Source organism: Microtus oregoni, unplaced genomic scaffold (assembly GCF_018167655.1).
Source record: "Microtus oregoni isolate MIOR12 unplaced genomic scaffold, Mior012 000001F_ref0000356, whole genome shotgun sequence".
NCBI classification, from domain to species: domain Eukaryota; kingdom Metazoa; phylum Chordata; class Mammalia; order Rodentia; family Cricetidae; genus Microtus; species Microtus oregoni.
In genome coordinates, this window is record NW_024543060.1 from 53,279,121 (window position 1) to 53,297,290 (window position 18,170).

The window sequence follows — 18,170 nt, forward strand, 5'->3', positions numbered from 1 at the left end:
CTTGACAGCTCTCTTTATGGGGAAAATTAAAGACATTCAGTATTTATTCAAAACATTTTGAACTGAGCATCTAGAACAGCTGTGCATTTAAAAGAATTGGAAAATACAAAAGGATCACTTTTGGAAAGAACATTTCGTAGTGAGATTAAGAAGGTTCTAATTACCATGGAAACAGAACAGCAAGTAGGGAGTCATATGAATAGGGCCTCAGGGGATTTATGTGCCTAGAGGAACAGTCCTGAAATCTTTATAGTTAACAGAAATCTCATGGCTTGGTTTGGGTAAATGGCTCTGTTGGTGAAGCACTTGTAGTGAAAGTATGATGACCTAAGTCTGATCTTCAATCCAGTGTCAAAGGCAGGGACAATAGCATAAGCAACTTTTTGAAAGGCAAAGACATAAGGATCCCTGTGCCTCCTAGGCCAGCAGGCTAGCCACGTCAGTAATCTTCTAGGTCAGGGAGGCATTCTGTCTCAAAAAGTAAGGTGCAGTTGTAGGTGATGGAGAGATGGTTCATTGGTTAAGAGTGCTTGTTATTCCTCTAGGGGACTAGATTCTGTTCCCAACACTTCATAGCTTTTTCCAACTCCTTCAGGGACAGCACACACACACACACACACACACACACACACACACACACAAACAGATGCATGCACACACAGGAACATATGCACACATGCATGCATGTATGCACACACAACACACACACACACACAGAGAGAGAGAGAGAGAGAGAGAGAGAGAGAGAGAGAGAGAGAGAAAGAGAGAGAGAGAGAGAGAGAGAGAGAGAGAGAAGACAAATAAAGACACAAAATTTCCATGGTTTGGTTAATTGTTTAAAAGGACTATAAACATATAAGTAAACACAACTAAAGAAAGGTGATGAGATGTAGTAAACTTTGTCATCCAGACTGCCAGCTTCAAATAATGACACAGGGACTTCTTGTTAATTATGAAACCTAGGCTTTAGCTTAGGCTCTTTTCTAAGGAGTTCTTATAACTTAACCCATATTCTAATCTATGTTCTGCAATGTGGCTTGGCTACCTCTCTTCAGTATGTAATGTCTGACATGCTCTGAGTTTGCTAGCGTCGTCACCTTTCCTCTTGCCAGAGTCCTCTGTGTCCCTGGCAGTCCTGACTATTTTCTTCTTGCCTAGCTATTGGACATTCAGCTCTTTATTAAACCAAACACAGTGACACATCTTCACATAGTATGAAGAAATATTCTGCAACATTTCCCTCTTTTGTCTGAATAAGAATGGAAGGTTTTAACTCCAACACAAAATTTTCTTTAATAAGAACAATTATCAAGTAAGAGTTACATTTACAATGTCCAATCCATATGTATTTGACAAATTCAAAGTACTATATTATGTATCCTATCTTATTGAGTACAAAATTTTATACCTAATCCAATTTCTATCACAACTTGTATTGCCATCCTTAAAATAGCTTTTTTAGACCTTAAAACATCTTAGATAATCAACTTAAGCTTTTATGTCTCTCAACTTTATACATTTTACATATTTTATGTAAGTTGTTTTTTAAATTTGGTAACAAGGAAAACTGTATAAATATTTGATCTTCAATTTCCATAAAAATCACAAGAAGCATAAAGTATTCCTTGTGTAAATAGGAAGTGTAGAGCAAACTACTTTCAAAACCATAGAAACAATAGAGATATCAGACTGCTTAGATAGTCATACCAAGGTTCCTCTACATTACTGGGATATCCATCTTTGACCTACAGGCCTAGAATACCCAACAGACTTTTCTAAGAAGCAGTAAACTTTGAAGGACCATGTGAGCCAAGTTTTTTTTTTTAAATTTAATTTATTTTTTATGTGCATTGGTGTGAAGGTGTCAGATCCCCTGAAACTGTTGTTACAGACAGTTGTGAGCTGCCATGTGGGTGATAGGAATTGAACCTGGATCCTCTGGAAGAACAGCCAATGTTCTTAACTGCTGAGCCATCTCTCCAGCCCCGTGAGCCAAGTTTTAAAGGACATGTTCATTTGCTGTGCTGTTTTGCTCAGCACATGTCATTGATGGCTGGCTAAAGCATGCAGACAGTGGCCAGGAGCCACACCTTTGTAGACTGCAAGCTTGAGAAACTGTGGGACAGGAAGCCATGTCCATCTCTCTCTGTCTGGAACTTTTTTTTTTTTAGACTTCATAGGCCCTATGTTTGGATATCTGAGCTTCTATGTTGGATGCCATGTGTAATAAGCTTTCTTGTAGGAACCACTAGCCCACAAATAATGACATGGAAACTTCTTACTAATTGTGAACTCTTGGCTTTAATTTAGGCTTGTTTTTTCTAACAAGTTCTTATAGCTTAATTAACCCATAATTTTAAACTACATTCTTCAATGTGGTTCTTCATAGCATGTCTGAACTTTTCTGAGTCTACTGGCCTTTCTTCTTCCTAGAGTCCTCTGTGTCCCAGAAGTCCTTCCTAGCCTCTTCCTGCCTCGCTATTGGTCACTCAGCATTTAATTACCCCAATCACAACAGTACTTGTTCACAGTGTAAAGATATCCCACAACACCTTGGGGTGACTGTCCAAGCAGCCGGATGTTTCTGTCATTGCTGTAGTTTTGGAAGTTGCTTGTTCTGCAGCGGGGGTTGTCTATTAGATCACAAAAACAAGCATGAGGATAAAATCTAGGTGGATTGTCAGAGGGCATAAGTAAACTAGTTGTGATGAGACTTGAAAGGGGAAAGAGCCAAGTACAAGCCTGCAGATGATGTAGAAGTTAAAAAGACATTTGTTAAGAAAACATGACTAGGCAGTTCCTTTCCTAAAGAGAAAGATGCTGTGCTGCCATGGAAGGTGTGCAGACCATGAAATCCGAGCAACGAGAGCCGAGTTCTGGTGCTGTGCGACTGGATTACAGTATTTGAAGTATAACGTGAAACATAATAACATAGCATTTAGAGGTTCAACTGCCATAGTACCAAAGAGTTCCACAATAGCCCTGAATGGAGTAATGTAGGAGTCCCCTCTGTGTGCTGTGATTGCCATTAATAAATAAACTGCCTTGGCCTGTTGATAGGGCAGAACTTAGATAGGCGGGAAGGACTAGACTGAATGTTGGGAGAAAGAGAAGGGTGGAGTCAGGGGACACCATGGAGCCACTGCCGCCGGAGATAGATGTGCTGAAACTTTGCTGGTAGGCCACGACCTCGTGGTGATATACAGATTAATAGAAATGGGTTAAATTAATATGTAAGAGTTAGCCAATAAGAAGCTAGAGCTAATGAGCCAAGCAGTGATTTAATTAATACAATTTCTGTGTGATTATTTCAGTTCTGGGCTGCCGGGATGAACAAGCAGTTCCTTGCAACAGTGGAGTATAACAAAGGTTTACTAATTTGTGGATAAACTCACAGTAAAGGTAGCAGTCTGCAGACCTCTATATGTGCTGGGAACTGGGAACCAAATCCAGTAGAAAATAAAGGAACCACATATGCTTTTCATCTGTACTTATAGTGCATGAGACTACACCCAAAGTGGACTGGTATCTTAAAGGCTGTTGTCTGAAGGAGTTCCCACAACATTCAACTTCTTATCTGTAAATTGGGGACGACACTTGGGTTCATGGGCTATGACAGCACAACATTTAATGAATGAGGAAAGACTTTTGGGAATAGATGTCTTTGTTCAGATTTATTTTAAATTTGTATCTCATCTGCTTCCCATTAACTTTGAGATTGTCAAGCTATGGAAAATCACTACCTGGATTCATAAGTGGTTATGTTAAATTAATCATAATAATGAATTTTCAACAAAAGAGTCTTGTCCATTAATCTTTCTATATGCAGAAAGGAGTCTCAGAACACATATTTAAGAAAGAATGGTGACTGTAGATCCATAAACACTAGTCAGTATAGACGACAGTGATACAAGTCCTTGTAAACACAGCAGGATCATCTTTCAGCCATCATCTTTCCTTTCCTATGCTATGGTCCCTGGCACCATATTCTGTTCATAATAGATACTTGAGAAATCATTTCCAGGCAAATAACTGGTTCAGAGGCTGATCTGTCTGTAAGAAGGTGTGGCTATCAGGAAAGAAACAAAGCACTTGGTAGAAATAAAAAACTAAATTGAAAAATTCGGAAGTCTAGTAGATGTCTGCTTACACGCAGGTAGAGAGGACTATATACCCCTATATAACTGTCACAAGCATAGTGTTTCATCCTGAAGGATAAACACCTCAAAAAACAGGAATAAACATCAGAAACAACAAAAAAAAGACAGGAGGTCAAATGAGAACACAAGTCTCGTGCAATTTTTAACTTTGACACACTAATAAAAGGCATGAGTATTTATGCTCTATCTGCTCTTGTTCATGAAGAGGAATGTAAAAAGGTAAAATCATTAGGAATATCTTTTGCTTTTATTAGTAAGCCACAGGAGAGCAATTAACAATTCCTGCACGCAGCGATGACGTGACTAGCCTTCAAAATTGAACTGAGTATAATGGTTTGCACAGTGAAGAGTGACACAAACAACATGCTGAAAGAAACGCAAATAAGAAATTATTTTAAATAATTTCAATTTTTTTCTCAAATGCTTTTTTTCCTATACAATACCCAAATGTTTCATGCTAAGCTCGATTGTTGTTGGGATGCTGTTTTAAACAATGATGTGTCAGAATGTTGTATGTATAAGGAAAGTATGTCTGACGGTAGACGAGATCCTATGATTTACACTCTCTATTTATAAACTAATTTTCTGCACATTTAGTCACATCTTCCTCTTATCCTCATCTATGTTTGTTTCACAGGCCATGGCACATGCTCCTGTGGTCGTTGTGTTTGTGAGAAAGGATGGTTTGGCAAGCTCTGCCAACACCCACGGAAGTGTAACATGACAGAAGAACAAAGCAAGAGTTTGTGTGAGTCAGCAGATGGCATGTTGTGCTCAGGGAAGGGTGAGTATCACCGCTGGAGCTGCATCCCTGCTGAGACACCTGGTCCCTCAGAACAGCAAGTAGCAACCAGTTTGGCCAGAATGAACTTGGCCTGAGAAAAGGCATTCAACTTGTGTTAACCCTGAAAGCTGAGCATCAGCAACAGGTGTGAGAACTAGGTGCTATAATCCTTTTTGTCTGTGTAAAAGATGGAAAGCTCCTAAGTTTTTACAAAAGCTTTACCAAAAGAAGATTCCATTTATATTAAAAACCCAGGTGTAATTTTTAAATATTTATATGTAGAAACTTACCATAAATAGCTTTTGGCTGAGTCATGTCCAGTTGTAAATTCCATAAGGATACAGAAAGTTATACTCACTAATGCAGTGAGTTACAGTCCATTTACTCTCTTAAATGAATTTTATGCAAAATTATTCCATAAAATATATAAGCAATTGGGTTGATTCAGAATTTTCAGCTAGGTAATTTGCATATAGAAAATACAAAAACGTTGAGTAATGATGGGGAGAGAGGCCTTAGTAGTTAAGACCCTTGCTGCTTTTGCAGACAACCAGAGTTTGGTTCCTAATACCCACATTGGTTGGCTCTCAACTGCCTATAACACTCAATCCAGGGGATTAGACATCATCTTCTCACCTGCATGGCCCTTCCTCTCATGCTCATTGAACATTCACATACACAGTTTTTAATGAATTAAATTTTTTCTGAAAGGAAAAAGAATGCAAAATTTGATTAAATATTTATCCTCAAACCAAACCAAACACCAATTCCTACTTAATGCTTTCCCAATTAATGTTTTGGGTGGTGTGAGTTTAATCACAGGTCATTGACCATTGAGATCCTAGAGGATGCCTGGGCATGGCTAAATTTAAAGAACAATGTAAAGTTTATCCAAGGCTTTCCATTCTGGTTTTCATGGCTCACATTAGTGATAGGCAAAAGTGGTTAAATTCTTCTTCTCCTCCTTTCTGGAGGCCTCATGGTGGGTATAGAAGAAAGAGGCTGGGGCTGAGCTCTTGCTGCTATAATTTTTCTTTGTTACAGAGGATAACAAGGGTGTTAGGGGCTCCATGGAGAGAAATGTCCAATTCCCTGCCTCCAAGAATCACAGTAAAAGTACAGCATGTGAGGGACTAGGGAATTTCAACATGGTGAATGAGAAAGGAAGTTTTCTCACACCCTTTCACTCTGTATCTCTGATGAATCTAATTGACTAATATAATCTTACAAAATTCATGTAGGAAAAGTCCTATTCTGGCGATACCAAAGTGTACAGACACTTTTTTCTTCTTATGGGACAGGTGTGAGCCAGGGACCAGCCTGTGCCTGCATGCCATGATACTTTGTCACCTGCCTCCACCAATATGACAGACTTGAACTATGCATTTGCTAAGAACTGTGAATAAAGCCTTCACTTCAGGAGACGATGAATAAATAGCATTTTATTTCTTACAAATTTATAGCCAAGACAATAAATCACTCCATAGAAAAATTTAAAACACGATACATTGTTGTGACCTTCAGAACAGATGGCGTCATTAGTACAATAGTGAAAACTGCCTGCTGGGGTTAGGGTTGCAGCATTTTGTCAGGCTTGATGTAATGAAAAAGAAAGTCAGCGATGGAATGGGGCCTTAATCCCAGGCTGAAATTGTTTTTGTAAATGACCAAGAGAAATGTGCTTAGTGGCCATGCTGCCACTAAGTTTAGCTACCTTTGCAGAATATATAGTGAAATTTATAGTGGTTTTGTTGTTGGTTGGTTTGGGGATTTATTTATTTATTTGGTTCCATGGTGGCACAGTAATATGTTTATCTTAATAACATTATTTTAGATCCAAGTAATCACTCCAATAGTCAGAGATACGTTATGGGACAAGCCCTTAAATATATCCTTGAACTGACACAGTAATATTGCTGCACCCACACCATTAGCAAGTCCAGAGTACCCTCGTTCATCCATCTGTTTCTCGACTACCCCTGTTCTTTATCCTCACAACAGAGAATTGGAAAAACTTAAACTTTCAAGACTAAACTTATCCTAGTGTCCTAGATGTCATGCCCAGTATGGCTGCTAGTCAACTCTGTAAGCAAGAACTGCTCACTTATGAAACTATATGGATGTTTTTGTTGTGACAGTCATCACAAATCGGTGACTAAATGGTGAACTGATTCGGATTGAGATATTATTAACTGTTTTTGGAATGTGGTCTGAGGCAATTCCCCCATCCTTTCTTTCTACTAGTCCATTCTCATGTTCAAATGAAATTTGTTTCTTTCTCCTCCTTAGTTCTTCAGAATGTTCTACAAATAGATGAAAAATTTTCTCAATAATGAAGCCAGCAAAAAGCACAAAGGAAAATAGGAACATTATTAAGAGTCCTTTTGGAGAATAAAACAAATGGGTTAATGGTGTTGTAGCTGCAGATTTATCACTCTAGAGTTCCGGACAGGCTGGGCAAACTGCAGCCTACAACTGGGTTGAGCCTCTAATGGGAATGGGTTCTAGCCTGCTGAGTTGAACAGTTGCTCACTTTGAGGTGTTCAGTAACCTTACATTTGATAAACAGGATCTTCTCAGACTTTTCCCTTTCTAGATACAGATTATCCATCCCCGTTATTAGTTATTTATGAGAACAGCCAGAGCTCTCTACAATAAAGATCTATAATAGTTTCTAATGACTACATACCTTGTGTTAGTACTACATGCTATGCTGTTCCTATTTTTGGAGGGAGTAGAGGAATTTCCTACCAATCATCAACAGAGAAACAACACAACTGGGATTATTGTGGTGACCAGGAAGATTACTTCCATAGCATACACAAAATCAAATCCCAGTTTTATTCTAAACACTTTATGACATCTACTATATTTGGAACTATAATTTGCTTGTCAAATATTCAGTCTACATATACCACATTGACTTTAGCTGAGCGTGCTCATCTCAGGAAAATACTTTGCTATACTTTGCATCTAAGCATTCCAGAAACAAAAGAAGTAATAAGAATCATTTCCAGGCAAGAGATAAGTTCAAAGATGAAGTGTAAACTCTTTGTAAGAATTATGATACACATGAAAAGGCATCCTAGGAGTGGTTATATTAATATCATATAAAGTCATTTATTTCTATTGCGGAAGTAACTTCATGATATAAGAGATACTATATAAGAAACAGAAATACTTAATTCCTTAAATAGTTAATCCTTCTTCTATAATGGAAATAAGCCACTAAGCATGATGTTCCTTTGAGGGGGTATCTCTGTGATAGACAATGGAGTGCCTATGTAGGTATTTCATTTACCATTTGTTAAATAAACAATTGATCGTTCAACATTTCCATATCTATAAACTTTAAACAAAATATTTAAATTTAGGTAAAATTAATTCTAAAAAGAGTATACTTTCTACCTAGCTGAGAATTTTTGAAGCTCTTATGTCTTTCCCACTTGACCAGCAGATAAGGTCCTAGGCAACCACCACATTGTCAACCACTTTACAAAAGTGGTAGATCTTCATATATTGCCCTAAATAGTCTGCAAGTCAACCCAGACTCTCAGTAAAACAGGTAAATACTAAGTGACATTGTGTTTCACTTAACAAATAAGTAGACGATAAATATAAATACAACTGTCACATTATAGCTAGTTCTGACTGATCACTTGTCTTGAGATGTGTGACGAGGAAAGGCCAAAATGAAATTTGGTTGTGGGAGATTCCTTCACCTCAAGTGCATATACCTTTTCCACGTCATGAACTCATAGAGCACTTAATGCTTAGAACATTTTAACTTGAATTCTTCCATGATATTGATGACAGTGTTCCCCAAACCCAGGTTTTCTGCTCTCTGTGCTCCCAGGTTGTTAATCATTCGTCAGTCACCCTATTTCAGGAGAAGTTCTCAGAACACCCCCGAGTCTTATCTCGGTATTTAGAACTTAATGAGTTTGGGGTTTTGCTAACTGCTTTAAAGATTTTCTGTTTCACATTTCCTCAAGGTGATTGGTCACTTGAGTAACTTCGCAATATTTTTCAGTATCTTTTAGTAAACAGAATTTGTGTCCAGAAAGAAAAGCCAAATGAGGAAATGGAAAAGTCCTTTTGAATTCTGCGGTTGTCCTTATAGCTATAGCAAGAGCAGCTTTTTGCATGATCTTCAAAGCCCTTCTTGGAAGATATTTGGACTAAGAAATTTCTTCTTGAAATAACACAAACCTTATTTTATTTTAAATATGCTATTAGTAAAGAGTCTTGGTTACCCAAAATATTTCAATAACTAAATAGTTTTCGTTGTTTTAAAATTGGGTTATAGGTAACCAGAAAGAAAATTATAAAAGGGTAGGAAATTTGATTCGACCCCATTTTGGGTTTATTAGGACTTTTTCCTGATTTTAGATAAAATCCTGAAGGGCAGGTCTGAGACATCAATCAGACATAAGGGATTGTGTCTGAATTTTTAGCACTTCACTTTGCCACTCAGTATGAAGTTCGTGTATCCCCATTTCAAGAAAATCATGCAAAAAATCTAAGATAATAATTTAGTAGTTATTAAATTACAAAATGAATCTTCATTTAATATAATTTAGTATTGGATTCCTTTAGATAATAGGAACTTTGAAATGCAATTCAATTAAAAAAGGACAAAACAAAATGTCTATTTTGAATACCTTTTGGGGAAAGGATCTCTAAGGATGAGCAATATCCTGTTCCATTGACATTTCAGCCAGACTGGACCAAGGAACATTTGCTCCAGGCTAATTGCAACTGTCTAGATCTATAATGAAGGCTTTCCTGAATGACCTTTATGTATTTGAGTAAGTAAAGCCTTCACTCGTGAAAGCAGTTGTTCGATAAACTTTTACCTTTAGAATATAGGTTATTATAAGTCTGTTGTCATTGTTTCAATGATATTCGCTTCCTGATGGAAACCTTTAGTTTTTTTCACAATAGCTAATAGTACCCATTGTGATTGCAGGTTCCTGCCATTGTGGAAAGTGTATTTGTTCTGCGGAAGAGTGGTATGTTTCAGGGGAGTTTTGTGACTGTGACGACAGAGACTGCGACAAACACGACGGTCTCATTTGCACAGGTATTAAACTGAAGGAATTCTTCTGTGCCACGGATGACAATAGAGCTAAATGGCATCCACCACACTGCTTTAGGTAACCAGAGAAGGCAGCTCCCATATGCTCCAGTGAGCAATGCGCATGCGTAGTAATTCTAAAAGGATAAGTGAGCATCTGTAAAGATTCACTAACATTTGTACTAAAAGAATGCAAAAGGATGAAGCCAGATTATATGACTGTTTGGAAACTTCTACAGGGTAATCTGCCCTACAAACTTACATATGGGCAATTATGCAAATGTAGAATTCTTCAGACAATCATTTTATTTTAACATGGTCCAGGGGAAGGCTACTGTTTAAGCAGCACTCAGATGCCACAAGGTATACTGGCTTGCTTTAGGGAGCTGTGTATACATGTGAATATGTGTGTGGTGGGGAAGACAGTAATAGAGTATACAAAAGCTTTGACTGTGTGATGGCCATCACAAACCTAATTAATTGAATTATAATAATTAGCTATAAAAACACCAAACCAAGTTAAACAATAACATATATATGTGTTCTGCTGAAGTTATTATTTTAAATATAAAATGTACACATACTTAATAGTGTTCTAGCTGATTAAATATACCATTAATAAATTCTTTCTCAGTAACCCAAAATAGTTTTGTAATCAAACATTTTAATAAGGTTAAATATAACTATTTTGACATGACATTAAATTAGACAATCACTTTTTCTCTCCACTTTACTACACAAAGATATTTTTCTAGCTCCCTGGCCTGCCTAACTTCATATCAAGGGGTTTTATATTTTTATGCATTTATGTGTAAGTCAGACATGGTTTGCCCAAAAACGGAAAATCGAATTATGATATGGGAGCCCAGCTGAGTGATACAAGAGTCAGTACTGTTTGATTAACAGCTTATGGCTACAAAGAGATGTCACTAAGTATCTTAAACTTGTACTTCTTTCAGGTTTTTAATAACATAATAATGTCATTGTATTATAAAACACAGAGGAAAAATAGAATGGTTTTCTCATGAACAGTTATGATTTACAGTCATATATTCTAATGGTGCTTTTTGATCATCATTTTAATCCACATGTTTTGTTGCAGGAAATGGAATCTGTAGCTGTGGAAACTGTGAATGCTGGGATGGATGGAATGGAAATGCATGTGAAATCTGGCTTGGCACTGAATATCCTTAATGATTCTATGGGAGACAACTGGATTCTTATTTCTAGGCCATTTTAGAAATTTAGAGGAAAACATGTATACAGCAGTAGGAAAAACTATTGTGTATTTTTCTATTTCTAACTGCCTGAGTGAAATATGGGTCTTCATTAGAAACGACTTTAGCAAACTGATGTAAATTATACCATGAAGAATTGTTCTCCCATAATTAACATCAGTGTTTCACAACTGAGGAGGACAATTTTGCAACCCACAAGACATTTGGCAATGTCTACAGATAATTTTGTTATCATACTGGGTATGGTAGGAGTCCTTGTGCTATGAGCATTTTAGAGGTAGTGACCATAGACAATGCTGAAAACTCTATAGATAATAGAAAGACCCTCACAGCAAAGTATTTTCTGATACCCAATCTTTGCCAATACGAAGTGAAAAATGCTAAATTGCATGGTATTTAGGACTCTACAGTCTGACACCACTGAAACACTGTATCAGAATATAAGGATGATATTTATTCTCACATAAACCAATCAGTAGAATTCTTCCAGGATTCCATATGACTCTGAATTTGCATATTGGGAAAATAATGACAGACACATATGACGTGTAATGATAGGTGGGAATTTACCAGATCAAAAGGGCTTTATACTCACAAGAATGTCTTACAGGAAGAAATAAAAAATGTACAATTTGACATTTTAATAAATAGTGACATAAGTTTTTTTATATTCTGTGCCAATATCTATTTATGCACTGAAAACAAACACAACATAAAAATGAATTGGAATGCCCACTTTAGATCCCAGGAACTAACAGGCCATGTTTTTTAATACTAGGCATGGGTTACATGTACAAGAAATCTGGTTTTTATTTAAATTGATTCATATAATGTGTCCTCTGAAGAAAACAGTGTCTAGTTAGAAACACAGGATCCTCATACTGCATTCATTGCTCTTCAAAGAAGTGGCAGGGTCAAAAAGAACAATACCTGTTTTAGAAGTTCAGAAATGGACCCCAAAATCTAGAAATAGCTTAAATCAAAATTACAAATATTCACTCAGTGATAGGAACAAAATGTTTATTTTCTTGGTGAAATTTTGCTCTGTATGAAACTCACATTGAATTATGAAAATGTACAATATTTAGGGTTCCCTTGCATATATACAGTTAGATCTACTTATACACATATTTGAAGCAAACATTATTTATAGCTAAAAAAATACCTTTTTCCTAAATGTGAATTATTTGTAAAATCCTAAAATAACATAGCAAAATCATTTCTGTATTGTTTTAAGATGAAATTTTACTTGCAAATTTTATATTAATAATGTAAATATTCTAGAGTCATGGCTTGGACTTTATCAGTCAAGTCACCAAAAGTAAAGAAAACATGCCTCCACTGTATTACTTAAAAAATTAAATACTGAAAAGTATTTGAAGAGTCAATTTCACTGGTGCTGGTTTTTTCTGAGAATTTAACCTATTTATAAAATTGTTGCCTCTATCCTGAGATTAGGGGACCCAGCCATATAGGTTTTATTTCGATTACTGAGCTGGCAATCAATGTCAGTTTTATAAAATGAAGAAAATATAAGGAGTTAAGGTATAGTATGGATGATTGCGTTTTTTCCTCTTCTCTATATTTTCCTCTTCTTTATATACATTTTAAGCCAATTACAATAATTCAGTAGCAATTCTGATGATATGTTTGGTGATATCCAAACATGAGTGTCAATGACCATTCCCTTATGGTACAAAGACCTTCTGATTTCCCTACTGCAGGACTCAGCCTTCTTTAAAGGTGTGAACAATGTATAATAGATATTAGATAAACCACTGTAGGATTTTTCTTTAATTGTTTAATATTTTAAAATTGTAATAAATAAAAATCCATCCTGAGCCATACATAAACAGGTTGTGGGCTGACTTTAATCACAGCTGTGTATGATAGTTTGCCAGACTTGCCCTTGGAATTACCTCCAGATCCCTTTCATCACCCCAAGTGTGTGTTTTTTAATTATTACAATTCTCTAGTTTTTATCATTTCTATAAGTAGCTTCTACCACAAAATTATGTGGTGTTCTTCTTAAATCTTCACAAGAAAAAGTGTTAAAACATCATTAGCATATAAGTGTTCTCAGAATAGAGTTCAACATTGGAGAAATGGTAATTCCATGAAGATCAAAACGTGTCTTAAAAATTTAGATAACAGGAAAGTATGTTGTAGTTTGCCATGTTCTGGAGTGTGTTATTACAAATTATGGAAGGAAGCTAATATATGTCTCACAGTAACCTAAACACTAATCAGTTTTTTTCTTAGAAAACTGACTTTAAAAAACCTTCTGTTTGTTTGCTGTAACATGTGTGTGTATGTGTGTGTGAAAATCACACACACTTTTGTTTAAAAAAATGAAAACGAAAAAACATGGTGACAGGCAAAGACATAATATATCTCCTACCTTAATTTGATTCTGTACTTTGACTCCAAAATAGAAAGTACCTCATTGAAAATGCTGAGCAAGGACAAATTTTTAATGAGTAGGAGAAAGTAAGCAAATCTCTTTAGTTTGCTTGTGATTTTCAAAATTTACACTGGGACCCATGATAATTGAAAAGGTGGCATTAGGTTCACCAGTGATGATGATTCTGATCCTCACCGCACTTGTTTAACAAACCATGAGTGGAGAATCCTTCCAGAGGAATTATAAAAGTCAACAAAAGTCCTCAAGATATGAAGAGAACCATTGTTCCTACTGCCTTTAAGAAATCCTAAGTTCATCTGGATTCCAGCAGCACCACAAATGACTTACCTCTACCAGCTCAAAAACAAACTCAGACTCACCAGCAGATATCAAGATTAGACTAAATGAGAACCAAGAACAAGGAAAACAAAAACTACAACAGTCTCAATCTGCAAACTCAACTGTCACAACTTTGAAACCCACACAGTATTCCACATACTCACATAGCTTTGTGTGTTACTTTTAAAGCCAATCCTTGTGTCCTTTATTTCAGAACAATACAATTTACATTCTATATTTGACTAAATCTGTACTTTAGGAAATAATTGGACATTTAGCCTAATTGTTTTCCTATGATATGCCTGTTTTCTGATATAAAATTGAAAAATCATTTTAAACTATTTTCTGTTTCTTTTAAATTGAAACTTTGTCATTCTAATCTCAGGCTTCTTTTTCAGGGGATATCAAATATCTATTATCCATGTAATATCTGGAAGAAATTTTTTAACAAAATAATACATATTCATTTTAAGGAGCAACAAAGGATGTGTTGGGGTTTGTTTGCTTAAAGTACCAAATCTGACATTGGTCCTTTAGGGGGAAAATATATGGTTTAGTAGTTTAATAATTAAGTGGGGAAGTATGATACATTCTGTTTACTTGCTGGGAAGTCAATAATTAGAAAGACTAGAGCAAAAGTCATGGGATCCTTTTTGGATCTAGTCCTCACCCCAAAGCACCCAGGATAAGCAAACACTTAAAACAGATCCCAAATTCTCCAGAATACATTTAAAACAGATCCCAAATTCTCCAGAATATATAAGGAAAGGGTACTCAATTACTTCTTACACTTCACACAGGACAGACTATTTGAGTATCTTCCATAATTAATTCCTGGGAAAAAATTAAATTTCAGGAAGCAAACTTATTTGGAAACAAAAATTGTGACACTTGAGTTATGTAAGAGACTAATATTAATGAGCACTGTTGATGGATAGGTAAAGCAATCAGCTACCATAACAAGGTGGTAGAACTATCCCTCCCCCACCAGATGTGCATGCAGAAGGAATGGGTCTTTTAGAGACATGGTACAATGGATATACGTAGAGGGAGATATAAAACACACAGTCTATAAATACAAATGTGTTCCATCAGATTTACTATACAGAACATCAGTGATGACATATTGTACTTAATTATAGCAAACTTAATTTCTGAGGGAAGGAATGATGAACTTCTTTCAGAAAATTAGCAAGAGAGGTATCATCAAGGAGCTAAAGTTTTCTTTGGCATGGTAAAGGGGAAAATTGAATTTATCAACTTATTTACAGAGAGTTCTCTATATTTAGGATGATACAATGCTATTTTGTACATAAAGTTATTTATGGTTTCCATATGCTTTCATATGAGTATTTTATTTGATATGTTGTATCTGTGAATACAACAAATGGTAAGAAACACAAATTGTACAATACAGACAAGCTCTCTGTATGTAAATCAAAAAATACATACCAGTACCTCTACATGGGTCCTAGTACATGCAGTTCATTTGGTGCTTTCCTCTTTCCATGCAACAGGTGAGACCAGACACAAAGGAAATGGTCTAACTAAATCAAAGGTATAACAAGAACCCCTCTGCAATGTATCTAAACATATATTAGAAGAAACCACTAGGATTACAGTAATACATTCTCTCATAGACAACTGACAACTCTTGGAAAACAAAACAGAAAAACATTAACATGAATCTCAATCATTTACAAAAATAAATCTTGCCTTAATTTTAATCACTAGCCAGGTCTTCAGAACAGAAATCTCAAGTAATGCTGGTTAGCAAAAACAGAAAGGTAGGCTAGTTTTGGGGTGTGTGTACATGTGGATGGGTATAAATTGTGTTTATAAGGCCAACTAAAAGGAGTTACAAATTATTCACATTTTACCACATATTATGGTATGTATGTCTTCCCTAAATAATCATTTAATGAGTTTTGTCTAATTATGCATAAGAGCAAATCAGTAATGGTCAAAGGAATCATTTTTTTGTATCTGTAATTGAGCATTACTGACAATAAATCTACTCAAACATTATGCTAATTGTTATTTCTTAAAATGGAATCCAATATGAAAATTAAATAAGCATAGTTAAATTTATACTCAAACTTTAATCAGCTAAGCAAACCAATTTTTTTTCTATGTTGGGCAAAGGCTGTCATGGAAATTCATGAAATCAATGAGAAAATAATTTCCCAATAAGCACAGTGTCGATGGGGGCCAATGGCAGCTAGGTTATTCTGCCACATGGAAATCAGAACAAGAGGCCAGTACGTTGATCACACATAGACTGTTTTCTAGAAAAGAGGTTCAGTTTGGTCTCAATGAGATTTTCTGAGAAAAAAAAAACACAGAATTTTATTGTGTACACACAGGTAACAAATGTATTTCCAAACAGTTTAGTATTGAACAGTTTGAAGCTCTTTAAATCCAATATTGAACATTTTATATAGACTCTTCAAACCTTGTCTCCAGAAATTTACCACCTTTCTTAGTACCCTTAAACTTGGAGTTCCACAGAATTTAATTAAAAATGAAGTTACAAAAAGCAAAAGAAAACAAAATCAAATAAATTAAATGGCCCAGATCCCCAATGCTGGAGTGTGTTGATTTGTCTTAGTTTTATCTAGGGTATTCAACAAACTGCATTCTGATATCTTTGCAATTTACCTCAAACCCAACCTGTTGGACCCTACAGAGCTGAGTTAGAGGTATATGTGTACTGGTGACACACACAGTACCAGACCCAGCATGCTAAGCTGTGAAAAAAAAAAAGAATTTTTCCTATTATCCAGTTTAGAAACTTGTATTAAAAACCAAAAATATTAAGGTCTAATTTATACTAACGTGTGCATTGCTTCTGCAGGAAAGAACACACAGCCGCCTTGCCCATGCTCTATTGAGGACAACTGGAATGCAGCCCAAATCGGGGAGAAGGCATTGAGTTATCTTCATTAAGAAAAAGGGAGGAAAGGGCCAGAAATGGATTTAGGTAGCATATTTCTTATAAGTTGTAATGATTTGTTTTTATTTTTCCTTTTCCCAATAATGAGGATTAATAGCTGAAAAAAAAATGAACCTTAATCAGGCCTACAAGGCCTACAGAATTCTTTGGACCCACTTTCTCAAAAACCAAGTGGGTCTTGCTCGCTGGGCAAGGCAAATGTTACCATTACCAGTAAGCTTGTGATATGTATAAAACACACACACACACACACACACATACACACACGAAAAAACTTAGAGGGGATGCCAAACACCTATCATAGAGAGCTTCCCATGGATTGTGTTTGACCCTTGGTCTACCCAGGCCATGACCACCTCGGGAGTCCAGTGTCTGCTACTGGACAGAGCATATATGTGTGTTTAATCGGTAATGTGAGCCAAAGACAACCTTAATCTTTGTAGATACGATTTGTAATAATAGGTTTAGAAGGCTTCCTGATTCCCTGATTGTTCTCCAAACTAAACCAACTACAACACTGAAGATTCAGAGGAACACAATCCTGCTAAATGTCACAGACAGTGGAGCAAGCAGCCTTGCAAAAATGGGAAAAAGAGAAATCCATGATAGCACAGGTTTACAGCGTCTAACTAGAAATTACTCAATATTATTTGTGTGCTGCAAAATTGAACTTAAACACATGGATTTCGCTGAAACAGGACTCAAAAAAGGATTATGGGTAGCTGTCAGCAGGCAAGGTATTGAGTGTACTTGTGAAGTATGTCATTCACATGAAGTGTCACAGTCACAGAAAAGATATTAAAAAGGCATTCCATATCTGGTAGGGCATTCCATGGTCTGAGTTTAGCTGGTTTGTCCTGGTGTCTTCTTGGTGTGGGGGACCACAGGTTGAGATTTATCCACTTGCAACGAAGGAGGTCTGAGACAGCATAGAACAAGCATCAGCTTGATTGCTGGGGCTCTTCAGCCACAGGAGCAGGAATGTCTAGTAAGGATAAATCACTCCACTGTGCTCTGGACAAGTAAGTCAGGACACCTGAGGATCTGGCTATGTGGTCTTGCACTTGTTGACTGGTTTTCCTCCATTCATTATCGCAGATGCACTTGTACTTTTGCTTGGAGTCACTCCAGCTTTCGGAACTGTTTCGCCAACATCATGCAAAGATGGTTCTCGGTACATGGCAACTAGAGATGTAAAGACAGGGAGAG

The 18,170-nt window shown here is 36.3% G+C and overlaps 2 protein-coding genes across 4 annotated transcripts in view; one reads left to right on the forward strand and one right to left on the reverse strand.

Moving 5' to 3' along the window:
• The window catches only part of Itgbl1 (integrin subunit beta like 1), a 180,036-nt gene extending 168,469 nt beyond the window's left edge, over positions 1-11,567 (forward strand). The window contains exons 9-11 of the mRNA XM_041666505.1: positions 4,798-4,944; positions 9,917-10,030; positions 11,127-11,567. Coding sequence (XP_041522439.1) covers positions 4,798-4,944; positions 9,917-10,030; positions 11,127-11,218 — 353 coding nt within the window. The 3' untranslated portion in view covers positions 11,219-11,567. The remainder of the gene's footprint in view (positions 1-4,797; positions 4,945-9,916; positions 10,031-11,126) is intronic.
• A 128-nt stretch (positions 11,568-11,695) lies between these two features.
• Positions 11,696-18,170, reverse strand: part of Fgf14 (fibroblast growth factor 14) — a 475,374-nt gene continuing 468,899 nt past the window's right edge. For all 3 annotated transcript variants that reach the window (XM_041666516.1, XM_041666533.1, XM_041666525.1), the window contains one exon: positions 11,696-18,146. In XM_041666516.1, coding sequence (XP_041522450.1) covers positions 18,010-18,146 — 137 coding nt within the window. In that variant the 3' untranslated portion in view covers positions 11,696-18,009. The remainder of the gene's footprint in view (positions 18,147-18,170) is intronic.